At 38.3% G+C, this 27,646-nt stretch overlaps 1 protein-coding gene across 1 annotated transcript in view; it reads right to left on the reverse strand.

The window, feature by feature from the left end:
• Positions 1-27,646, reverse strand: part of DOCK5 (dedicator of cytokinesis 5) — a 244,156-nt gene that overhangs the window by 84,923 nt on the left and 131,587 nt on the right. The window contains exons 13-20 of the mRNA XM_074195275.1: positions 26,112-26,237; positions 20,173-20,297; positions 15,593-15,691; positions 10,211-10,283; positions 8,624-8,727; positions 7,824-8,013; positions 1,947-2,044; positions 566-655 (exon numbers count right to left, since the gene is read on the reverse strand). Of these exons, the coding sequence (XP_074051376.1) occupies positions 566-655; positions 1,947-2,044; positions 7,824-8,013; positions 8,624-8,727; positions 10,211-10,283; positions 15,593-15,691; positions 20,173-20,297; positions 26,112-26,237 (905 nt within the window). The remainder of the gene's footprint in view (positions 1-565; positions 656-1,946; positions 2,045-7,823; positions 8,014-8,623; positions 8,728-10,210; positions 10,284-15,592; positions 15,692-20,172; positions 20,298-26,111; positions 26,238-27,646) is intronic.

Below are 27,646 nucleotides of genomic sequence, written 5' to 3' on the forward strand. Positions count from 1 at the left end.
AGTGTCCCTGGATTTGGGTTGACTGATCCTTAGTAGACAGACACAGAGTCTGTCTCTATGCTTATGGAGGAAGTTTACTAGTTTGACTGTAACGGCCAAGGTTTTTTGATTCACTGAAACAACCTTTTAGAATCAAAGTTCATCTCTAAGCCTTAAGGAGGTTATTCTAAAGCATAGCTTTTAACCTAAGCTTTGACCCATGAACAACTCTCTTCATCTTTGTGTGAAGATGAAGTGTGTGAAGCTTCCTCTTTTATAAAGTGAGAGATTGGACCAGATGATCTCCCAAATTGGAAGCTATGATCCCCTGTCCTGGTCAGACCAAAGCTGGTCTATGTTGAGAGGTACTGGGTTTCCCTTCATGGAGGTCTGGTTGATCATGCTTTCAGATAGTGTATTCTTGTTAAGGTACCAGTTAAAACAATTGACTTTTGAGGTCAATTCTGATTCGGTGACTTGATGATTTCCTCAGACAGAGGGAGGGGAAACAGCTAAAAGGGACCACTCCTCTGGGGCCATCTTTGAGATTCATGCCTTTCTATGATCTTGGGTGCTCATCACTTACCAGTGCATCAAATACAAGGAAATCATAGGTTTCATTGTCAGACATTTCCATCATTATGTTAAAAAGTGCATCAAGAGTATCTTGTAGGAACTAGAGAAAAAGAAGAAGAGTTTGTTTGGATTCACTACTGTGACTTGGTAGGGGGACAGGACTGGAGAGGCAGTTTCTTCTGACTCTAAAATTGTCTCTGACACTTAGTACCTGTGGGACGCTTAGCAATGTAATCTCTCCAAACCTCAGTTTCATCATCTATAAAACAGGGTAATAAGTGCATTGACCACATTGAATTATGAAGATCAAATGAGATGATTTGAAAAACTTAAAATGCTAATAAATGCCAGCTGTTGTTCTTACTATTTCTATATTATGTTGTCCCAGATGCTCTGAGAAGTGGAGTTGGATCAGATTTAGAATTAATATTCTGGATGATGATGATGTTTGTCCTTCATTCTCAAAGAAGACCATGACATCAGGGAGGTGATACCATAACAACTCCATGAACTGGATTTGATTCAGGGGGTGCTGTGCTAAATCACTAGCCTCACTTTCTCCTCTGAAGCCATCTGAGTCTATTTGTATATAAATGTATGTATCTGACACATGCATCACATACGGCATAACAATAGGAAAAGTGCTCTCAGAAGAATTTTTGGATAATAATTATAATTATAAAGAGAATGATGATGTAACTAGAATTGAGAAATATTTATCATTTCATCCTCATAACAACCCTGGGGGATAGGCACTGTTATTATCATCTCTTTTTTATAGCTGAGGAAACTGAGGTTTAGTAACTTGATTAGAGTTACACAGTCATTCAGAACCTCAGACTGGATTTGAATTCAGCTTCAACTTTAAAAAAAATATAAATTAAGTTGTTTTATTTGTGGTTGGGCTGACTTTCATGACTGGAGACTCTTGGGGAAAAAGACATGGACTTTCTACAAGGGATAGTATATGTGGCGATTAGAGGGAGAGGACCTTGCATATAATTTAAATAAATATTTTTTAAATAATCTTAAATGCTAAACTGAATTATCTCTGTTTCTGGAGAATGAATGGTCTTTAAAATATGACATTCAAATCCATTCTGTTTATCTCATTAGATTATGATCCGTTTAAGGGCAGAGGCTGCTTTGACCTTTTTGGAGATACTCAGGACTTTGTTTATTAATTGACTGATTGACAATTCCACTCATTAGAGCTCCCTACTCACCCCCCTGACAGATGGCAAAAGAACCATGAATACAGCCAACAAACAACAAAATCATGATTTCAAGTGAATGGATTGATTGAGAAGTCTATGCAAAAAAAGACATTTTTAAGCTTGTATGCACACACACACACACACACACACACACACAAACACACACACCCCTACCTTTACAATTTCTCCCCCATCCACTTCCATTAGCTTCTTTAAGTTGTGATTTATGTTCTGGGAGTTGGAACGCCAATTTAACAATCCCAACAGATCAACTAGAAAGGAAAACCAGGAAAGTGAAAACATTAGGAACCAATCAAGAAACAAATGTATCTGCTTCAATTATAAAAACTGATAACTAAGCACATTGAAATAGTGGTCAGTCTTAGAAGAGGGCTGTGTGTATTTAATGGCTCTTATCTTTGCCATGCTGGACCTGGAGTCAGAAAGACCTGAGTTCAAAACCAGCCTCAGACACTTGCTAGTTGTGTGACCTTGGGGAAGTCACTTCATCCACTGGAGAAAGAAACGACATTCTAGTATCCTTACCAAGAAAATCCCGTGGACAATATGGTCGGAGACAACTGTATAACAACATCACTGAATAGAAAAGATCCAAGATTTAGTTGAAAGGGACCTCTTAGGCCCAACCACCTCATTAGATAGTTGAGGAAATGGGCCTAGAGGGGTCAAGTGACCCGTCCAAGATCATACATCTACTTAGGGTCTGCGGCACGACTTGAAGTCAGGCCTATGGGAATGAAGTGAAAGACCACTACGTGCTTTGCTACCCTTGCTGGTCTGCTATGGTGCACCAAGTTCAGGTCCTAGTAAGCCTTTCTGCACTAGGACATTGAATCATTTCCTAAGAATTTCAAGAACAGATCTCTTGAGGAAAATTCACATTTATTGAAACTTGATCTCAGACTCTTATGAAATGCAAATAGAAACACAACAAAGATTTTGTGAGAATGGGGTGAAGCCCTAACAGTGGAATCAGGAACAGCCTCAGAAGAGGGTGACACATGAAAGGAGGAAGGAATTGCAAAAGGTGGCGATAAAAAAGGAGAACTTTCCTTGTCCTGGGGAAGAGCCTGCACAAAAATGTGGAGATGGAAAATGGGAGAAGTTCAAAGAAACCAGTATGGCTGGAACTCAAGAGTTTATGAGGGAAGAATCCATGTGTTCATTCTGGACCAGGCTCTGAAGGCTTTAATTCTAGTTAGAGGAATTTGCACTTCACTCTAGAAGCTGGTGAGGCAACTAGACAGGTGGTGCAGTGTGGAGAAGAGAAAGAAAAGAAGGAAGCACATAACATATTCAATCCCTAATATAGGCCCAGCACTACAAATATCATCCCATTGAGCCTCATAACTCTGTGATAGGTATTATTATAATTATTATTTCCATTTGGCAATTTTGGAAACTGAGAGGCTTACTGACTGATTCTAGGATTTTAAAGTTACCTAAAATCGCATACCCATTTTTTTTTGCAAGGCAATGGGGCTCTATCCACTGCGCCACCTAGTCACCCCTACATACCCATTTTTAATCAATTCAGTTGGCATTATGAAGACTTGGACAGTTATCTGCATGTGGTGTCCCCTAAGAAAAGATAAATTCTTTGAAGGCAGGGAAGATGGCCTTTTTTATCCCATTATGCCTGACCCTGGGAAATTAATTAATAGGCATTTCATTAATTCTTACTGATCTGACTTTATGAAGCTCACGTCATTTGTCAGGCGGGATCAGGTGTTGGGAATACAAAAAAAAAAATGGAAAAAAAATTCCCTGACCCAAAAGGGGAAGTGGCCCTCCCAGGTTTATTTACAGAGTTGTAGAGAGACAAAGACAGGATTCAAGGTAGGTCTTGGCTCCAAATCTCATGCTCTCTCTCCACCACACATCGCTGCCTCTCATATAACCCTCTATGCAAAGTGATTTGTTTGTTCTTTAGTATTAGATAACCCAAAAGGGATTAGCTCTTTCCCCCCCATCTCAAACACTTCACACCTTTACTATAACTTCCCCAAGGTGTGGCCACAGGAGAACAGCTTAGTAGGATTGTATTTTGGAAATCCAAGAGGCATATCCAGGTCACCGGATATGCTCCCTCACTCAGTGCTAAGGTGTTTCTGACATAGGTTCTATCAAGTACAACCTTCAACCTTCAAGCTAATAGACCCTTGGGTGAGTGCCAATCTTTGGGTGGTCACTAAAACAAATGACATAGAAAGCTGAGGATTATAGGATCATAGATCATAGGCTTGGATGGGGAAGAGACCTAGAGATAGAGATATAGACCAGACAATGAGATCTAGGGAGTTTGACTCAGTTGCCCAATGTCAGATAAAAGGTACCCCAGATAGTGTTGGAACATAGGTCTTCATGATTCCAAAATCAGGGTTCTCTCCATTGGGCCTCTCTGTCTCCTCAGCTTTAAGGTTAAAATGGCTCCTAGGGAACACTTAGCCCAACCTCTTTATTTTCTTGATGGGGAATCTAAGCTCCAAAGTGTACAAATGAGTTGTCTGAGGTCAGACAGGAACAGATGTGGAATTCTAACCCAGGTTCCTTGGCTTCAAGTCTAACATCTCAGCTGATAAAGTCACAAATTCTGAAGAAGTGACATTGGAACCACAATATGGACAGAGCTTTCTACAGCTTAGAATAGACAGAATAATAATAACTTCTATGAGATCATAGATTTAGAGTTGAAGATCTTATTAGACGCAAGGTCCCATAATGGACAGAGCGCTAGATTTAGGAGATAGAAAGACCTGGGATCAAATTCCACCTGAAGTTTCTTAGTTGTGTGTCCCCGAACAATTTATTGGTAAGCCTCAGTTTCTTTATTTCCAAAATGAGGATTGGACTAAATGATATTGAATGTCCCTTCCGGCTCTATGACCCCACATGCTTAATTTCTCATTGGCTTCTCATTCCTTGCTTTCCTGCCATTCCCTTGAATCAGTGTTTTCCCTAGCTGCCCTATTTCTGTCTTTCTTCTGCCATTAGATTGTAAGATACTTGAGGGCACAGACTTTCTTTTTTTTTGGTAATGAATTTCCAGAACTTTGGACAATGTCTGCCACTTAGTAGGCATTTAATAAAAGTTTATCAATGGACTGATATGATCATATCAGACTTTTCGCTATGTCCTCAGGTTCACAAAGTATTGAACCCATTTTTTCTTTAGATAATCACAATAAACATGGGAATTTAGAGCTATGGTTATTACTGTCCCCATTTTACTAATGAGGAAATAAACTCAGAGGAGACAGACTCCTTTTTCATATAGAGTTCTTGGAGCAATGATATACTTCATTCCTCTGTATGGGGTCTTCTGTGACTTTCAGAGCATTTTTGGCAATATGGCCCAAAGACATTTTTTTGCTCTCTGGGACTTAAGGAGATTGTTTTGATTACCTTGCCTGTGTATTGGCCTAAACTCTTTCCTCTGTTGTGTCTGGCTACTTCCCCTAAGTTGAAATACTAACCCTCCAGCCAAAATGATTCACAAAAATAGAACCGATGCTGGCTGCTCTTGGAGATCAAACTGTGATTTGATCCTTGGGTGGATTTTATATCTAAAATCTTTGTAAGGACATAATCTTTTGTCTGGTCCATATCCTGACAAAGAACTCTACCCAACTTCCAAGATGGCAGAATGAACAAGCACCAAGCACTGCTTTTTGGGAGAAGACTTTACAGGCAAGGGACTGGGTTGGAATCCATTGGTTCCTTACCTGAAGAATAGAACATAGGAAGCCAAAGGGAGTATGGGTAAAGGTTCTGGTATCAGTGACAGAAGAATTGGGTTCAAAGACTGTCTTGGATCCATACTAGCAACACAAGTGCTCAACAGATCACCTAATAGTTTGAGTTCCAGTTTCCCTTTCTCTTTGTGAGATATACTTTGTAGTGTATCTCACAGGTCTGTAATGAGAGCAGCATGCTATACACTGAAAGTTTTACAAAAATGTGAATTATTCTTATGAAAAAGAAAAACATCAGTCTGGGAATCAAGAAAGCCAATTAGGAATCCGACTCTGTCACCGGCAGTGTGATCCCTTCTCTGAATTTCCTTTCCCTTTCAATGAAAGAAGGAGGTGGCTGAGAAGGTTTGTAGAAACTGAGGCAGAGAAAAATTAAACAAAATCTGGAGAAACAATTTACACAATAATAACACTGCAAAGACAAACAAACTCTGAAAGACTTAAGAATTCTGATTAATGCCAGAGAGGTAGGATGGAATCCAAGATGTAAACTATGGCTTTTTGATAAACAATGGGATAATTTGTTTTCTTTGATATTTATAATATTTAGCATAAATATTTCATATTTATTATGAGCTTCCTTCCTCTCAATTTTTCTCTTTCTTTTCTCTGTCTCTGTATATTTGTCTGTCTCACAACTGGGCAGGACAGAAGTTCAAGGGAGGAAAAAATTGATTAAGTGGAAAAATTAAATTTATCATGTAAGTAGGAGTTGGAATAGATGATTTCCAAGGTCTGTTCCAAATCTGACATGATCCTGTGTATCTACAAAGAGAATGCAATTATTGTCATTTATACTATAGTGGAGGTCAATGGGAGTCACAGAATCTTGGAGTTGAAAGTAAGGCTTGGTCTAGTAGTAAGAGGTTAGGTTAGGAATCAGAGGAACTGAGTTTATATCCTGTGGGACTTTAAGCAAATCATTTCCTTTCTCTGGGCCTTAATCTCCTCATATGTGAAATGATGGTGAGATTGCCTCTAAGAGGAAGTCTGAGTTTCTGGTATTTTTGCTGTAAATTTCTCTTTCCCAGAGGTGGGCTTGGAATCCCTGCTTTTTGGTGTCTGACTGAGTGTCTTTGATCTCAGAGATTAATTGGGGGGGGGTCTTGATGATCTCCAAGGTCCCTAACAAATCTTAGTCCTATGATCTTTTTTCTTCTTCTCTTCTTTTAAGGGTTTTGTAAGGCAAATGGGGTTAAGTGGCTTGCCCAGGGCCACACAGCTAGGTAATTATTAAGTGTCTGAGGCCAGATTTGAACTCAGGTCCTCCTGACTCCAGGGCCGGTGCTCTATTCACTGCACCACTTAGCTGCCCCAGTCCTATGATCTTGAGCACTAATTGGAGAAAAGGTTTTTCCTACATGACAAGCACATCTGCCAGTGGTCATAGAGATGTCCTATCACACTGTCTTCGTCAGGTAGAGTTGTTTTGGGGTAGAAGGGGGGGTGACCAGGGAGCCTGAGTCCCAGGGATTCTTGCTGTAGATTTGTTTCCCCAGATCTAGAGTAGGGTTTTAGTAGCTTAGAGAGTTTGGTGCCTGACAACAGAGAGAGAAAATGCTTCCCACCGATGTTGGCTTGCCCCCTCGCCTATCCTGACCCCATCTGGGGCTACTTAGCTCTGCTTTGCAGGCCTGATCTGGACTCATAGATCAAACTTGTCCCTGAGAGCATCTGCAGCTCTTTGACTTCACAGCATTTATTAAGCATCAGCAGGCTGTGTGGTGAGCACTAGGCAGAAGAGGAAAAGTCCAAGATGGTCCCTAACCTCAAAGACTGTATGATTGAGCATCCCCTAGTCTTAGTACCGGGGATAGCTTTTCACTCCTTGTGACCAAGTCTTTATTCAGACCTCGAAGACTTGTATTCCTCTGACAAAATGTCTGAATGCCTCATCAAGTAATTCTATTCTATTAGGGAGATAAGGCATGTTCATTGATAGTTTTACTTGCTCTTACTCAGAAAAGACATTTCATTTCCCACTCAGGTATCTGTATTGGCCACTTCCATTCTTCAAATGTTTTCTCTCTTTACTTCCACTTTTTGCAATACCTAGCTCTCTTCTAGACTTAGCTCAAAAGACCTTTTCTGATTATCATAGTTATTGAAGTGGATACGTTGTAGTTCCCTAAGAGAAAGGAAGCTCCATGAAGGAAAGGCTGTTGACTTTTGTCTGGGGTCCTCAATTTTTAGCAATAATACCTGTTGACTAGCATTCTTACCATGAAGTCCAATGGTTCAATGGTTACATTTAGAAAAATCAACTCTGACTTACCATTCTGGGTTAGTTTTGTGGAGCAAATAATGGTGGCAATTTGGAAACTGTCCTTGGTGCTATCCTTGGTTGGGGTGAAGGTGGACAAATGCGTATTTTTGCCTGGGGAGAAATCCTTGTCTTCCATCTCTATCTTTGTACTGGGCAGGGTCAGGTAGAACTTAGCATCTTCCATTTTTTTATTATCCCCCTGAAAAAAAAGCCATACATAGAGTGGTTTGGGAATGCTAAATAAGGAGGGACAATTTATTATTCATGAGCCAAATGAGGTTCCACTTAGTCTTTGCCTTCATTGTACATGATTTAACAGCCTCCGAGTTAGGATTTTTATTTATGACCTCAAAGTTCTACTCCACTTCATCTGCAACCATCTAGGCCAAAGCCTTCTTTAGAATTGGCTCCTTTACTTCTCGGGGCCTTTGCATTTTCCTCTTTAAGATAAAGTAACCTCTAAGGTTCCTTTCAGCACTAGACTTAGAAACCTATGACAGAAGAGAATATACATCCTTATCAATAATTATCATCCATAAATAAGGGCTTTAGATTAGAAGGTTTTTTACATTCCCTTTTCATTCTAAATCTAGGAACAAAAATAAAATAATGGCCACATATGACAATGCATACCCAGTTTTGGAGATGGAGCATTTTTGAAAAGATATAAACAAAAAGTCCATGGGCTAAGAACTCTGAAAAGTTCCAAGTCAAAGAGATCAAGAATTCATCAAGGATCACCCGAGGGAGTTTGATGAATAAGGAAAGAACTGTTGTCAGTCATTAGAGATTGGTTTTATTGCTCTTACCTTATACACTACCAGGTTATGCCTCCCATCCTGTAATGTGGTTCCATCTGAGTTCATCAACTTCACAAAGGCCACTCCAAAAGCTCTTTCAGATTTATCTCTGGCTGTAAAGTGAAGAAAACTTTGCTTCTGAGTAATACAGAGAGACCAGTGATAGTAGCCCACCCAGATGGCCTCCTACTTCACTTAATTGTCTTTGGAGAATACCAAGGAGAAGGGTATAGGGCAATCTCTTCTTTCATTAAGTGTGCAATACTTGTAAGACAGGCTGATGAAGGAGATGACAAAGATAAGTTGGAGAGAGCATCCCTCCTGCAGTCAGGAGGATCTGAGTTCAAATGTGACCTCAGGCACTTTCTAGCTATGTTACCCTGGGCATGTCACTTAACTCCAACTGCCTCAAAAAAAAATCTAAAAATAAAACAGAGATATGGAAGACTCAGTCTCTTTCCTCATGGAGTTAATAGTTTAGGCGAATAAAAAAGCTAGGCACAAAAATAATTAGGGCTCAGTCCTAGGATTTCATAAAAATAGGGAACTGTAGAAAAAGGAAACTTCCCACAATAATTCAATTTGCAATCTTCTTAGCCATCTAATCTTACAGTCGCCCACACCACTGAAAGGTGACTTGTTATACAGTCAGGATTGGAACCCAGGACGTGAGAGCTTAGAGGTCAAATCTTGTGTCCATCTCCTGATTTCTCTGAATCCATATAAGATTCACCACAACCCCCAACTTCAGCAGGTTTTGCAAGTGTTTGGCCCTCTGAGATAACCTCCATTTAACCTGTATTGATCTCAATTATATATAATTATTTATACATTGTCTGCCCTATGAGAAATTGTTGAAGTTGGACCTGTATCTGTCTTTCTCTGTAACCCCAGGGTTTCCCAAAGTACCATAATAAATGCTTAATATATGATTGATAGTCCTTGATGTCTCTAGTCAAAATTCCACATGTTCATTTTTCAAGCTAGCCCTTCTCTAGGACTGGCTCTCTATCTATCATCCCCCATAACCTCTATTATAACAATAAATATAGTAACCAAAACATACTAAGTGCACCAAAGAAAAGAAGTCCTTTGAGGGCAGGACTATGTTTTGTTTTTGAATCCTCTCCATTAACACAATGTCTTACCCACTGGTAAATGTTCAATGAACTGACTTGAACAGAAGAGAAATGAACATGGTGCTATGAAGAGTTCAGTTGAAGGACAGATCCATAGAGGCAAGAGGATTAATATGGCAATTTCCAACTAATGTCAACTTTAATAGTGCCATATGGAAACAGCAAACTTTCAAGAACTTGGAAATCTGCCTGAAATCCATCAACTTCTCATCGACTAAAGATGACATTTTCTTTAGCTTGGTCATGTGGAATTTGGAAACTCAGAAACATAAATAGTCCCAACTCCTTCCTTAGTACCAGGGAAAGATCAGCTTTGAAGGCTGAAGCTGCCAAGGGTTGGACTTGGCCATGTCTAGTTTCCAAACACAGTCAGTCTCCAGGGCCCTCAAAAAGTACTGTGAAGCAAGAGTCAATATTGTTCTTGGAGAAAGTCTGTGGCAGACATCTTGATACTTACATTCCTGAGATGACCTGTGCCGGAAAGTAAATCTTAGATGACAACGGGTGACCTCTTCAATTGCAATGGATACCTGCATATTAATAAGAAAAGACAGAATATTTAATACAGTTCCCTACCTCTGTGGTTAACCCTATTGGACAAGACAGTTTATCGAAATTCAGTGTAATCCTGCATCCCACAGAAAGCAATCTGGTAGAAGGAAGCCTTATTTCCAATCAAATAAATTGCTATTTAGAACTAAGAGGAACTCAATGAAAAGTTGGTTTGTCTAGATATAACAATTTGTGCCTTTTGACTCATTGATCTCACTTATAGGACAGGGATTGCCACCTGAAGGAGGTCCAAAATGAAAAACTATCTATCATCTGTATCTATCTATCTATCTATCTATCTATCTATCTATCTATCTCTTATGTATTATTGTATTACATTAAATCTAACAGCATTTTTTGTGCTTATAAAAAAACCTCTAAAATAAAAATAGTTGCCCATTGACTGGTAAATGACTAACCAAATTGTGATATTAAATATAATCAAAAGTTGTAAGAAACACTGAATAGAAGGAATTGAGAGAAATACGGCTAGACGTTTTCAAACTGATGCAGAGTGAAGTAAATGGAACCAGGAGGATTCCATATGCGATATCTGACTATTATATGGGTCACTGAACTGGGATGGGTCAAGAGATTTGTCATGGGATTTGGTTTGTAACTTGTTTGACACTAGTCATGATGTTTATAAGGATAGAGAAGGGTCTTTGATCTAACCTTCCTCACTCTGGGGAATAAATAAATTTCTATCACTAGCTGGAAAATAATGTATGCACATATTCAAATCTTTACATAATTATATACTCTCTCTCTCTCTCTCTCTTTAGAATGAGAGCTGATTAAAGTGAGGACATTTAATATTCTGAATGCCCAGAATGGTTGTAGAGACAAAGTAGTCTCTTAATAAATGCTGGTTGGATGGTTATTTTTCTCCCTCAGTTAAGGTTTTTGTGAATTCTGAACTTCCTAAACCCCTATTATACAATCTGTGTTTGAATTCCTATTGAATAATTCTAAGACGGTTGGAAGACAAAAAATATCTTCATAAGATCTGTTGTTTCATTGGATTATAGACTGAGAGCCAGAAGGGATACCAGAGGTCATTAAGTCTACTTTAAAGAGAAGGAAACTGAGTCACCCAGAGTCATACAGCTATGAAGTAGTAGAGTCAGGAATTTAAACCAGGTGTTCTGAGTCCATGGCCAACACACTATTCACTCCACCAAAAGCAGATGGAAAGATCAGGGAATGAACTCCAGCCATCCTCTTCTCATTAGCCAGACTCTACCCCAGAACTGCCCAGAAAAGTTTTCTCAGTGTCAATTGGCTGTACCCTCTAAAAGCTAGGAGATTCATGGAGGGTAGTGAGATCACCTGGGGACCAGAAAGAACTTCATGCATACTGCTTGTGGGGAACTGGCCAAGTCACATATTCCAGACAATTCTGGAAGATTCTAAAGGGAAAGGTGAAGATGTGTACTGATAAAGGAGCCTTCCTTAACTGGGAATTCCCTATCCCCAGTAAAATCTCAGGTTCAGTTTTTAATCCTGTAAATAATTATTGTTTCTTCCTTGGGAGATCAATTCTATCAAACCACTGAGGAAGAAGTATACCACCTGTTGCCTATGTATAATCATTACAGGGTTTTGTTCTTTTTCCCTTCTTCCAATCTCTCTCTCTCTCTCTCTCTCTCTCTCTCTCTCTCTCTCTCTCTCTCTCTCTCCCTCCCTCCCTCCCTCCTTTCTCTCCATTTCTTTCTTCAATGATAGAGGGTGGGAAAAATCAATTTTAGTTAATTGAAAAAATAGCTCAGTTCTAGTTTAAATTGGCTTGCTTGGTGACTTTGGATTAGGTTCTGATTTGATGCACAGTTCAGTAAAATATACATATCTATACATTATATTAGACTGCAATCATAGTGTTTTTAAAGTGTTTTTTCTTTTTCTTTTACTCCTAAAATCAGCTGAGGTCTCTCATTATTCTCCCTCAATTATAAATTCATGGATAAGAGTCCCTCTGAGCTCCACATAGAAAAGACCCTCTCGCTAGCTAGCCATGAATAAGAAGTATTCTGATCAGACACTTTCATTCCTCTCAATCAATGATTATGCTAAAAAAACTTTTAAAGAAAAAAATCTGGGAAAGAAGTGACAGATATCACCTCACTTCCGAGCAGTCATCATTCTGGAACCTATCTCCTCTCCCCCAATGAGGGAATATTTCAAACATATATGAGAGGTAGAAGTGTTTCCTTTTGGAATGGAAACACTTCTAACTCTTACATATGTCAGAAAGTTGGGAAATCTCTTTGGAATTGGAGTTGCTACATCAGCACCCCAGTCTTGGGAACTACCCAATCTGGAAGAAGATTTGGAGACCCACAACGCCCCATTCTTATTTCTAATCAACTACGATCATTAACCATAACCCTTAATGAATCTCTAGTCAAGAAGGTGAGTTGAGTATCAAACCTGAATCCATCTGCATGGGGATGATATATCATGTGTCCAGTTTTTCCTGGGGGGTAAGGATGGGTAGATAGAGAAGACATAATGTTCCTTGGAGTCAAACCCAGCAGAGTTGACGATGGAAAATGACATTTACTCCAAAACTGAACTGGGTAAGAACTGATCCAGTCTCCTTTCCATTTAAAAACTTTTCAGAGCCTTCAATGTAATCAGTGCATTGAGAATGTGTAGCTAACAGAAAAGGAGCTGGAGCAAATGTAAAAAGTCAAACCATCACCTTGAACATCATCTCCCATCAGAGGCAATAGAGATATCCGAGCACCCTAAACCTAAGAGCCTTGGGAATAGCAGTACTTCCTGACTACAGTCAAACTTGCAGTCCCACTGCCATCTTAGAGAAGTAGATTCTCATCAAAATGTGAACTCCTTGAGAGAAGAGACAGTCTTTTGCCTCACTATTATCACTAGAACATAGTATAGTGCCTGGAACATAGAAGGTAGGGCCTCACTTTCCTCATCAGTCCCAACAGCAACTTATGACCAACTACCACCAATGGGCAGGAAAGTCCAAGAATGCTTGTAGCCCTCAGCTTGCTGGTAACATTTCTAGTCCCTATGGAAACACAACCTTGTCACTACTTCTAAAGGTACTAGAGTCAGAGCTACTAAAAACCCTAAAGGAAAATTCCTGCTGCCAATGTCCTTGATGCTGACTACTGCTTCTACATCAGAAAGTAATATGAACGTATGAGTAGAAATGTCATTAAAGAAAGGACCTAACTATCTGCTCATGCCACCATCCCTGAAGACCTTGGGACCTTTCCATTCAACTTGGAGCTGAAGCATCCCACACATGCTGTGCCCCACATTTGCATAGGAGCTCCTTGAGAGTTTTTCTCTTTGGGTTCTTAGTGCCTACTCTGCATTATAGCTCTTATTCATCCATTGCTTTTTTATAGCATCTTTTCTTTTTTTCTCAGCCTTATGTTTCATCCTAATGGGGTAAGGGCAGAATTTAATGAAAAGGAGAGCTGCATCTGAAAAATAAAAAGAGTGAACTTCTAGATAAGCAAACTATTAAGGCTTGGGTCTACACCCCAGGAATGGATTGGAGAAAAATGAGAATAGATTTCTGTGGTCTAGAAAGGGACCCTTGGAATATATAATTCAAGGGAAAAAGGAGGAAGGATGGGAGATGAAGATCCCTGGAAGAGAAGGAGACAATTTCAAAGCAAAGACAGGGAAGTTTAATACTGCTGAGGATGGAAGTGAGGAAAGAAGAGTCAAGACTCAGAGTCTATGGAAACTATCTATTGACTGGTAGATTAATAGCTGCAATTTAGAAATGATGGTGATAGTGCTAACAGCTGTCAGTTATAGAGAGCTTAAATGCAGAACCTCATTTGCTCTTGTAATGAATCTCCCCTCCATTAGACTAGTTTCTTAGAGAGCCTGACACATGGAAAATGTTTACTAAATGCTTGTCGATTGTCCAACAAGGATCTATTTTACACCTATAGAAACAGTCCAGAAAGAGGAAAGGACATGTCCAGGGCCACATAGCTACTAAGTGCCTATGTCAGGATTATTGCTTTGGAACTTGTTATTCAAATCCAACTGCTTTATTTTACAGATGAGGAAACTGAGTGTCGAAGAGAAAATGTGACTTATCTAGGGTCAAACATCTACTAATTAAGTAATTAGGAAGGAGCCTGGGATTATAAATTTAATTAGAAGCATCATAGGTCATTTTAGTCCCAACATTCACATTTTACAGATAAAGTCACACACTTAATAAGTAATTAGGAAGGGTCATGGAATCATAGATTTACAGGTAGAAGAATCATAAATCATTTAGTCCAATGTCCTCATTTAACAGATGAGGAAATTGAAGCTCAAAGAGTTAAAAATGATTTATGTAAAAAATCATAGAAGTAATAGACAATAGAGTCAGATTTCAGTCAGGTCTTAGTGGCTTCCAGTCTGCTCTGTATAATTCCACCTCTCTAGCTATGTGACTATGGGAAAGTCACCTAATCTAAGAAAATCTCAACTTTCTCACTTACAAAATGTTAATAAGCAGGGTTGTGGTTGGACTGTCCAAGGATGATGAAGAGTTCAACAAATGAAACAAATCTTAACTGATATTTTAAAAATTCTCTTGCGCAGAACAATCAAGGTTACGGAACCCAGTAAAATAAAATGGGATGTTGAAACCGACATGAGGTTCTGGAAATTTCATTAGAAACCAAGGACAGAAAATATCAGGAAATGGCTGTCAGGGCTTGAAATAGTCTTTCCCAAGAGCTCCTTTCATTTCATCTTGGACTGTAGTATTTTAGCCATCACCTGAGCCAAGAGCTGTCCTCTGTGGACTTCTGGTTCAAGGCAAGAGCCGACTGCCCAGTATAGTGGTACTTTGCTTAGTTAACATTAAGTACTGTCCTAGTTTCCAACATGTCCCCAAATTGAAAACCACAGGAATATCTTTCTAAACTTTCATGAAAAAGCAGAATGGCAGGGAAAGGTGGAGGCAGAGCGTAAAGAGAAATAACCATCACAATGGTATGATTGCAGTGGTAACATATGGAAGGACAGAATTGCCCCAGAAAGGATTCTCCATGCATAATTATTAGCTTCCCTGCCTTCTGAACGGTCTCACCTTCACTTTGTATATATTTTATATTGGTTTATCTATGCACATGTTATTTTCCACTAATAGACTGGAAGCTTCTGGAGGGTAAGGATGATTTCATTCATGCCTTTATATCTCTAGCACCTAGAATAGTGCATGCTTCTTAATAAAAGTTTTTGGAATTGAAAGGCAGAAATTTTTTTTTTAATGAAAGAACAAACTCACCTTGACTGTCTCATACCAGCAGGGCTGTTTAACTTGGTAATACACAACAGACTTGTATTCTGAAATGCCTTCATAGCCAGCACCTGGATGAATAGCTTTCTTTGGATATAGGGGAAAAAATGAGGAATAAAAGTGAATAAAAGATCCAGTAAGGACACATCCATTTACTGCCAATCATATATCCTTCCTCCCCCATGTGGTCACCATTCTTACTTTACTACCATTTTGAACACAGTTGGAGATAGAAAAGACTTGAAAGAGACAAAGGCATTAATCTATCACTTTTTCTGAGGATCTAAAGCTGTTTGCCTCAGTTTCTTCAAATGTAAAATGAGTTGGAGAAGGAAACGGCAAATCATCCCAGTATCTTTGCCAAGAAAACCCCAACTGGGGTAACAAAAACTGGGACACAAATGAAGCAACAAAGGTCCAAATATGGCAGCATTGAAAAAAAAATTACTCTTGGTGTTCAGAAAAGCAATGATGGCTGAATATTCTTTCTGGACCTGATTCTCTAAATCAGAGACTACCCCTCCCAAAATAATATTTTAGGAATGACCCAGTCATGCTTCACTTCCCTTTCTTCTCTCTGGCTACCTCTTCTACAACTTTTTTAGGAACAGGATAGTTACTCTTTACTTTCACTCCCTCTGCCCTTCCCCTTCCTATTTCTACAGTTTTGGAACCATGAACCAAGATCAAGTCAATTCTTGCCATTGTCCCTGGATGGGGTGTGTCAATTTGCTTCTCTATGATCCAAAAGACCATGCCATTAACTTTCTAAGCTAAAGTTTTCCTCACTGGCTTCCTTGCCCTGTGTATGTTGGTTTTTTCCATTAAAAAGAAAGCTCCTAGAGCGTATGTTGGGTGTATGTGGGCAACTTGTTTTGCCAGTGCTTGGCATAAGTGCTAAGCTTATTGACTTTTTATTCATTTTATCAAACATAGAGATATGCCTCTATATAAGGTCATGAAAAAGAGGATATGATTCTTGTCCAGGACTATCCTGAGTTTTTCTTGCTTGGGTTTCAGCACAGCATCTAGTCTTCAGTTTCATCATCCATAAAATGGGGATAGAGCATTTAGAGCAGAATGTCATCTCTTGAAGATAGGGACTATTTTTCTTAAGTTTTTGTATTTCCAGAGTCTGGCACAATGACTGGTAGAAAATGGGATCTTAATAAGTAATTTGGGATTAGATTAGGGTTAGATTTAATAACCTAGATTACTAGTAGTAGTAGTAGTTAAGTATAATGATAAGGAAGACTACTTCTATGAACACCCCCCACTGCTATCACCTGTACTATTTTACCACCACCATTACCATCTCTACTATTACCACCACTACCACTACTACTGCTACCATCTCCACCACTACCACTATTCCCTCTACCACCACCCTCATCACTACTATTATGATCTACTTTTATTACTACTACTACCACCACTATTATCACTACCACCGCTACTTGTACTACTCCCATCTCTACCACCTCCATCACCTCTACCACAACCACCACTTCCACTATGACTATTACTTCTACCTACCACTACTACTACTATTACTACAACTATCCACCATGAAAACATCTACTAATATCACCTCTTACTACCACCAATACTACTCCCACCACTATCACTATTACTACCACCACCACCACAATTACTCTTAATACCTACTTCTACTACCACTACTACTACTATCACCTCCACTATTACCACCACACCCATTGCTACTCACACTATTCCCATCTCTACCACCTCCATTACCTCTACCACCACTACTGACAACTACTACTGACTACTACTACTACTACTACTACTACTGCTACCACCCACCACTACCACCACCACTGCCACTATTATAACTATTATCCACTGTGACTACTATTACTACTTCTAACACTATTGTCACTGCTACTACTACCACCACTACCCCCAATATTCCAACCTCTGTCACCACCACCACTACTACTACTAGTACAACATGACTATGACTACTACTACTACCACTAGCACCACTACTACTACCACCACTACCACTACTACCACACCACCATCACCACAATTACTATTACTACTACCACAGAGCATTTATATAATGTTTAATGGTTTGCAATGGGCTTTATGTATATTATCTCATTTGTTCCTCACTAAAATCTGGTGGGGTCGGGCTATTATATTACCAATTTTACAGATGAGGAAATTGAGGCTAAAATAAAATAAAGTGATTTGTCCAAGGTTATACCAAGCAGAATTCAAACTTAGGTCTTTCCAACTACTAGTCCAATACTCTATCCATTACACTTCTTAGCTGTGTACCAATAGTCTACTGGCTTTATCACCAAATGGACTCTCCAGAAATATCCTGAATATACCAGATCCAAAACTGATCTCATTATTTATCTTTGGTAAACATTGAAGGCACCAATCAACCCACTTTCTTATCTTTGACTCTTCACTCTCTCACAATCATAATATTTATTCAGTTGCCAAATCTTGTCATTTCTACCTCCACAGCATCTCTCACACATGTAGCCTCTTTTCTCCAATCACATTTCAGCCATCCCACTGGGTTGGGTCCTTGTCATCTTTCATCTAATCTATTGAAAAACCACCCCTCATCAATCTTCCTATAGACTCTGACCATTCCAATCTATCTTGCCTCAACTTTTAAACAAATATTCTTAAATAGCATGTATGAACACATTAGGTCATTGCTCAAGAAACTCCAATGGTTCCATTTGCTAAAATGTGAAATGTTAACTCCTCAATTTGGCATTTAAAGCCTTTGCCAACCTTACTTAGGGCTCTATTTCTATGGTTATTGAATCTGACTGGCATCCAGACCTTCTTCTGTCTCTTAATCAGGCATGTTATTCTAGCTCCTATCCTCATGTCCTCGTACAATTTCAATTATGCTCACTTCCCCTTTTTGCCTAGCTTCCTTCAAACCTCAACTGAAATGCCACCTCCTGGAACAGACCTTGTCTGATCCTTCTTGCCACTAATGCCTCTTTCCACCCTGGGAAATCACATAGTATATTTTTTAACATTTCATTTTTTTTAGGTTTTTGCAGGGCAGATGGGGTTAAGTGGCTTGCCCAAGGCCACACAGCTAGGTTATTATTAAGTGTCTGAGGCCGGATTTGAACTCAGGTACTCCTGACTCCAGGGCCGGTGCTCTATCCACTGTGCCACCTAGCCACCTCAATATTTCATTTTTTATCTTCATTCTGTTGCTCCCCCCACAACAGAATGTAAACTTCTGGAGAACAGTATCTTTTTTGACTATGTATTCTCAGTACAAAGCATACTGTCTAGCACATATAGATTTTTATAGATCTATGTACATAAAACCACGTAAATGCTTTTATATGTCATCTATTATTGCCATTATTATTATTGAATCATGAGAGACATAGTATTGTATTGCATGAGAGGCGTGGTATTGATAAAGTTGTCTTGGAATGAGAATCAGAAGACTGCCTTGTTGTGTGACCTTGGGTAAATCACTTCACTTCTGAGTCTTAGGTTCTTTATAAAATGGGAGAGCTAGATGAGAGAATCTTTTTTCTTTCAGCTCCCAAATTTGAAGAGAAAAAGAATATCTCTGGCTCTGTTAGCCCTAGGGAATCCAAGTGTAGAAAATGTTATTTGCAATTAAAAAAATTCTTTCAAATGATCTGCCCTCAAGGAAGGGACTTGAAGAATTTGACATGTTTAAAAGTGATTCATTAACTTGAAAATGTCAAATTCAAGTTGAAACATGAAATTACGAAGGAGTCTTGGCCCCTGTCTCTGAGAAGAAATGATACTTCTTTCAGTGTTATTGCAGACATCATCATGAAGCCGGGAACCTTGGCATTGGAGGTGCCAATTATGAAGACTTAACAGACTCTCACTTGTGAAAATAGCAACAACAGTAACAACAATAATGATTGATTTGGCCTTCCAGGCCCTGCGTTAAGTACTTTTTATGATTAATTTTGATCCTCACCAGCCTTTTATCATCTCCATTTTACAGATGAGGAAACTGAAGCAACAGATTAAGTGACTTGCCCACAGTAAAGGAAGGCTAAAGTCCCATCACAGAATCTATCACCTAAGACCTACCTGGTCTCCCTGCTTCCAATTTTTCTCTTTAATCCTTTCTCCACTCCAAAAATATAGGTCTGATCATATCACTCCCTCATTAAAAATGCTTTAATGGCTCACCATTGAGTCAGGATTAAGTTTAAAATTTCTCAAGTTGGCTCCTTGCTCCCTTTCCAGAACTCTTCCCTTTTATTCATTTGATGCTGTAGTCATGCTGGGATATCAAAAAATCACAGCATTTTCATAACTGGAAGAGACTTCAATGGTCATCTAGCTGGAGCTGGCAAGAGCTCTTTCAGTATCTTTGTCAAGAAACCTCCAAATAGGATAGAACAGAATCAGACACTATTGAAACAACTGAATATTCCATTGTTAGGAAGGTTTGTGTTTTTGTTGTTATTTGATTTGGAGACATCACCTGTCAGGGAAAAACTTCTGAAGGTCCAAAGTCGGTAGTTGCATATCTGGGAAAAATAACGTACCTCAAGCAATGTGCCATCCTCATCGTATACAGACATGGTCACTTCTACATTCTTTGGTGTCTTCTTTTTCCCTTTGTCAAACTCGCCATGGATCAGGGTGACATAGATGTCATTCCTAACATCACCTACAGTGTGGAAACAAGGAAGGAGTGAGTCCCACAGGAGTGAAGGAAGGAAATCTAGAAGTTGGACAGTCTAAGCCCTTCTTTTGGTAAAAGAAGAAACTGAGGGCAGGGACCCTTTTGTCTTTTTATCCCCTACGCTTCGGAAATAGCTGACCCAGTGAGCATATAATAATTGTTGATTAATCAATCCCACGAATCAGAATCATTTGTCCATTTCTATTTTATTAATAATCTTTGACTGATTTAAGACGTACAGCACATGTGGTTACAATTATAAGAGGAGATCTTTTTTTATACAGCCTTGAACCACGGGTGGTGTTGTCTCATCTTTGCGTGATCCTAGAGTTACTTTATTCTCTCCAATAAGCCTTGCTGCTGAAAGCCCATAGAGTATTTTATTTCAAACTAAAACAGCTTGATTCAATTTTCTGTCATCTCCAGAGGAATTCTCTCTTGTGTGTTTTGGAAGTCAGATCAAGTTTTTAGGAGGCAGAATTCCTTCTGTGGTTGGCACGCCAATATTCACCACCACCCGGACTGGAGGGAGAAGCTCAAGTCCGGAGACAGTTGAGAATGGGTATATTTGAAGTTAAATAGAAATAGCCAGAATATGATCTAGGGAAAAGCATTTCAACACGACTGGACAAACATCGTTCTTGAACCATCCAGTCTTTCAGAGGCTGAGCGTGCTTGATGCCACCCAGCCCGGAGATGGGGAGATAAACTAGAAGATGTTTGAGCATCCCCCTCCCCTACATTTATTCAGCAATATTCATTTTGCCCAAAGACTTTTCTAATTTAATCAGACCGATATCAGATATCCTTCTGGAGGAAAAAATAACTATCTTCCAGTATAAATATAATCGGTTCACAAAATGATAGTTCGAAAGACCTTAATTACTATATAGTGCAAACCATACCCCCTAAATAAATCCCATTTGCTACATGTTCAATAAGTTATTTAGTCTTGGTTTGAAAAATTCATATAAGGGGGAAGAGAGAGACCATTCTACTTTTTGATACTTATAATTCTCAGAAAACTATCTTTCCAACATCAAACCTAATTGTTCTTTGTGCATCCCATACTCACACTGATCCTAGCTAGCCTTGCCCTCTGGAAAAAAAAATACAACCTGAGACTTGGTGTAATTTATCTTTTCTAGGCAATTTATGACTCAAAGTTTATCATATATTTGATTTTTAGTTCTTCTGTTCCAAGTCTAATTAATTGATCACTTTTCTATTTGTATTAAAAAAAACCAGAGCCAAATAATCTTGATGATTATAGCTTTATATTAGAGTTTCAAGTGTGGAAGTACCATTTCCCCTTTATTTCTACTTTATTGTTGCTGTTTCCTTTGGCATCCTAGATTTTTTTATTCCTCAAATAAAGTGTTACTATTTTGTCAAATTATTGCTCGAGTTATTTGATTAGCATTATTCTAAATCACTAAAGTAATCCAGGTGCTTTTGTCATCTTTATTATGTTGGCAAGGTCTAGCCATGAGCACTGATTATATCTTACCAGTTATTTAATTTTTTTATTTTCTCAAGGAGTATTTTGAAATTATATTTGTGTTCTGGTAGAATGATTTCAAGATATTTTATATATTTTGCAGTTATTTTGAAAGGAACTTTCTTTTCAATTATCATGACCTTTTAAAAATTATTATTGCTATATGGAAATGCTATTGATTTTATGGTATTAATTTGTACTGAAGATATTGACTCAATTATATCCTTACTGGCTTTCTAAGTAAGTCATCATGACATCAGTAAGTAGTTCTTTGTCTGACTTTAATGCTATGGCTAACATTTCTAGAGCCACAGATAGTCCTTCCAATGTTTGGAGAAATCTATGGTGTACAGTGTTTTTCTGGTTCTGCTCATCTCACTCAGCATCAGTTCATGCAAAGCCCTCTAGGCTTCCCTGAATCCCCATCCCTCCTGGTTTCTAATAGAACAATAGTGTTTTATGGCATACATATACCACAGTGGAGAAATCGATGGAATTTGTGATCAATATTTTGATGCAACACACAAATATATCTTCTAGATATCTGGGAATATGTTCAAACAGAAGGAATCATCTGCCCCAGAGTAAGAGAGAAGTCATTGTTATGGAAGTTCTAGGACATAGATTGTTTGAAGGTTTTTTTCCAAATTTAATAGGGAGATTTTAGTGGGGACTTAAAGGAAAAATAGAGAAGTCAATAGGAGATGAAGAGAGAGAACATTCCAGGCAAAGGGGATAGCCAGAGAAATTGTCTAGAGTGGGGAAAAGACCCACATGTACAAAAATATTTATAGCAGTTTTTTCATAGCGGTAAAGAATTGGAAATTGAAGGCATGCCCATCAATTGGGAATGACGGAACAAGTTATGATATATGAATATTATGGGGTCCTATTGTTCTGAAAGAAATCATGAGCAGCCAGTCTTTAGAAAAGCCTGGAAAGATTTGCAAGAACTGATGATGAGTGAAGTGAACAGAACTAGAACACTGTACACACTGTGAGAAAGATTAACTATAATGGATACAGCAGATCTCAACAACTCAGGGATCAAAGACAACCCTGAGGAACCTCTTATGGAAAATAACCACATCCAGCAAAAAAAAACCCAACAACAACAAAATATGAAGCCTGAACACAACTTTCTAATTCCTCCTTCACAACATGACTAATAAGGAAATACGTTAAACACGATTCTACATGTACAACTTTTATCAGATTGTTTGTTGCCAAGGGGAAGGGGGAGAGAAAGGAGGGTGGCAAAAAAAATGTGGAAATCATAAACTTGTAAATGGATGAATGTTGAAAGCTACCTTCACATGTAATTGGAAAAAAATGAAAGTTTTTTTGAAAAGCAAATGCCTCGGGCTGAGAGATGGAATGTCTTGTTCATGGAACAGCCTAGAGGTCAATATCACTTGGTTTAGGAAAATTTGATGAAAAATAGAGTGTAAAAAGATTGGAAAGGTGGTGTAGGCAGGGTTGGGGGTGGAGGGGTATGTTATAAAGGTCCTTAAATGCCAAATAGGATTTTGTAATTAATCCTAGAGACAAGAGAGTGTCACTGAAGTTTGTTGAGTAGGGGAAGGTAAAATAATTGAACTTGATCTTTAGGAAAATTGTTTGATTAATTGAATGGAGGATGGATTGGTATGATGTGAGATTTGAAGCAATCTACCACCAATGCTTAAAACTCAAAGGTCTTGGTGGTTTAGATAATTCAAATGTGAAGTTCATAAGGGGCCTTTACTTGAATAGTAGTATCAGGGGAGAAGAAGCAATGTAATTGGGAAATGTTGCGAAGGTAAATTTGTCAGATCTGGTAACAGCTGGGAAGCGGGGAGCTGAGAAATAGTGAAGAGTTGAGGACTGGGCTTTGTGTGTCTGAGAGCTGACAGTATGGTGGTGTCTTCAACGATAATGTGGAAGGTAAAAGGAGGGGTACAGTTCAGCAGGAAAGATAATGAGTTCCATTTTGGACATGTTGAGTTTACAGTGTCTGCTTCATGATATCTGAAAGACAGTTCAGAGACAATAGACTGGAAGGTGGTAGAGAGGTGAGGGCAATCATCAGCATAGAAACAGTGATTAAATCCCAGGGAGCTGATGAGCTCTCCATTGAGAAGAGAACCTAAAATAGAATGTTGTGGGACACCTACACTTGGAGGACATTATCTGAATGAGGATCCTGTGAAGGATAAGGAGGGTCAGATTCCTTCATGAACCTACACAGGAAAATAACCAATTCTATTATGAGACAAAATCATAGTAAGGTTTCTTATAAGGTCAACAAATGGAGACAAAAGAGAGGTCTGAAGATACTGGGAAGTGTGCCATACAGAGCATTATAAAGTGGTGACTGAATGACACCTATTGACCTGAAAGTATACCATGGTTAGAAGAGATCTCAGACACCTGACCTTGTACAGTAACAGGTACCAATGGACAGTTCTGTCACCCAGGACCCCACTGTTGAGTCACAGACACAGTGTGAACTAAGGAGGGGAATTGGGTCTAGGAGCTGACAGTCCAGGGTAAGGAATCAACTTGAGGCTCTAAGGTCCTAGGCCGTGTACTGAGAGAGGAGCACAGGAGAAATCACAGAAGTAAGCAAATCTCATAAATGGAGTGAGCTATTAGATTCATGCCCCAATCTGAAGTCTGCAGTGAAATAATCAGAGCAGGAACACCAGACCAAAGGGGTGTCTGCATTTCCGTCACTCGGAACTTACAACTGGCTATAGCTGATCTAGTCTGCTGCCAAAGGCTGAGTCCAGTAGCAGTCTATTGAAGCTCCAACCAGGAGCAAGTCAATAGTTAGGTTCCTCAGATGCCAACCTAGGTTAGGAAGTTGAAGAACTCAGGCCAGGAAAACAACACTCAGATTGCATCATGAACTAGATTGTTTAGAAAGCCCACAAGTCCCCAACCTGAATTTCCTGAGATTCTAGAACAACACCACACTCAAGACCCTGAGAAAGCAGCAACACAACTGAAGAATGCCCAAGACCAAGTACTGATCAATCATTACTTCTAGACGTGTACAGTGCTTACCTCTTTAATAAAAATTCCAAAGTTAGGAAGTAAGGTTAGAAAAATGAGTAAACAAAAAATTAATTCCTCCAGAAAGAACCATTATGGTAACAGATGCTCAAAATAAAAACCCAGAAGAGGAGAATGATTCCAAAACATCTACAAGCAAAGCTTCAAGGAAAAATAGCTTGGAATGAATTCAACTAGAATTTCTGGAAGAGATCAAGTGAATTCTTTTTTAAAAAAAAATAAGAGTTAAAATTATATTGTAAATGAAATGAGAGTACTAGAGGAAATGGAAAAGAAATAAGAACAAACTAAGAAACAAATGGGAGTTTTGGAAGAAAGAACTGGAAAGAGAATTAATAACTTGGTGCAAAATTTTATGCAAACAACAGACTCCTTGAAAATGAGAAAGAAGCAAATAGGAATGAATGATGACATTAGACAAGAAATATTAAAACAGTCACCATGGGCTCATATTCCCAAGGAAAATAGCAATAAGATGGAATTTCTCATACAGAACAAAATATTTATGACAGTATATTTTATGATAGCCAAGAATTGGAAATAATTAAGATGCTAATCTACTGAGGAATAGCTAGACAAAGTGTGATAATTGAATACAATGGAGTATTAACAGGCTGCAAAGAAATGATATGTAATAAAAAGAAAGGATGGAAAGATTTACAGGAAGTGATGCATAGTGAAGTATGTGGAGACAAGAAAACAACATATACAATAACTACAATGATATAAATGAAAAGATCACCAAAACAAGCAAAAGGGAATGTAACAAAATTATAAGGATTAAACATGACTCAAAGGCAGAGATATGAGAAGAGAGCAGCAGCCCAACCCTTTGTGGAGGTGGGAGATCCACAGCTGTTACATATTTCATATGATTTTGGACTTTCTCAACATAATTAATTGTGCTGATTTTTTTACTCTTTAAAAAACACTTTTTTATATGGGATAATTCTCAGAAGGGGGTAGAGGGAAGAATATAATAATGATGTAAGAAACATAAGACAAATAAAAATATTATAAAAATTAGTAAGGAAACGAAAGAAGACACATTTAGCACCTGAACGTACTGGACTCTAAGAAACCTAAATATTTGGGGTTATTTTAGGTCTTCCGATATCCTTATGGAGATTAGTTATGGATTTAAAGGAATTTCAGTTTTTCTAGTTAACATTTCTATGAGTTAATCAAATTAACCCAACCAATAATGGAAATGGAATCATTGTTGAGAATGAAATTACCTGGAAGGATGATTTCAGGAAAACCCATTTTTCGGGCTATGGCTGTGGTCCTGTCAACCAAATGTGAGAAATCTTTCTGTACTTGAGTGAGGTCACCAGGGAGCAGCTTCAAAGAAACCCAAAGACCTGGAAAGAAAGGAATGAACAAACTATGTAAGCACCAAAATGGGCTAAATTTGCAACAATGGTGTCTGGAAAAACAGAATGGACAATGTGAAAAATACTGGATTTGGAGACACAAGATTTGCCTTTGAATTCCACCTCTGCGACTATGGGCAAATCACTGAACCTCAGTTTCTAATATGTTTAAGGAGGGGGTTGGACTAAAATGGCATCTGAGGTCCTTTCTAGATCTAAATGATACACTCAATCTAAAGATAAAAAATTTATCTAATTAATTTATCAGACTTCTATCTTCCTGGAGGAAATGAACAAATAAACAACCTTCAGTCATCAAAATAGTCATAAGCAATGCCTGGAACAATTTTTAGTACAAATGAAGAACTCTCACCAATGACTCATTTTTTTCAACAAGCTTTGTCCCACACCCAAAAGAAATATTAATAGCAAACTGGCAGACAAAGGATCCTTCATGTGCATAAATATATGCTTTTGTTGCAAGTTTAAAATCAATGAGTTTTGCTTTTCTTTTGATTTTTGTAATATAAATTCTTAAAATTTCAAGCCATCATATTTCCTTTTCATCCAGGACCATGGTGAATAAATAATAAACTGGCACCAAAATATCAATACTTTTATTCAGAGTTGTGATTCACATTCATTTTGCCTGGGGCAAGCTTAAAAGTTTCCTGTAAATAAACTTTTTCCTGATTTATTCCTTTAAAATTATTTTATTTATTTCATCAATTATTTCTCAATTCATGTAAAAAAATTAAGGATGATCTATTAAAAATTTGGAGTTCTGAATCATCACCCCTTTTATGTCTTTCCCTTTCCTTGGGAGGATAAGCAATTGATTTCATCTATACATGTGAAGTCACACAAAATATATTTCCAAATGGCCACATTGCAAAAGAAAATATAAACAAGATAAAACAACAAAAATAAAGTATAAAACATAAGTTTTAATCTGCATTCAGAATGCAATCTCTTTCTCTGGAGATGAATAGGATTTTTAATAGTGAATCCTTTGTAGTTGACTTGGCTAAACTTGTTGAGCCCTTTATGATGTTTTTTTCATGCTTAGCCTTTTTATGCTTCTCTTGAGTCTTGTACTTGAAAATTAAATTTTCTATTCAGCTCTGGTCTTTTCAACAGAAATGCTTAATAGTCCTCTAATTCATTAAATATCCACTTTTCTCCATCTGAAGGATTATACATAGTTTCTCTGGGTAGGTTATTCTTGCTTGTAATCCCAGGTCTTTTGTCTTCTGGACTATTATATTCAGTCTTCTGCTCCATTTTTAATGTGGTCGCTACTAAATCATGTGAGATCATTGCTGTGGTGCAATGGTAGTTGAATGGTTTCTTTCTAATCTTGAAGAATTTTCTCTCTGACCTGGAAGTTCTGGAAT

Source organism: Macrotis lagotis, chromosome 1 (assembly GCF_037893015.1).
Source record: "Macrotis lagotis isolate mMagLag1 chromosome 1, bilby.v1.9.chrom.fasta, whole genome shotgun sequence".
In the NCBI taxonomy this organism is placed as follows: Eukaryota; Metazoa; Chordata; class Mammalia; order Peramelemorphia; family Peramelidae; genus Macrotis; species Macrotis lagotis.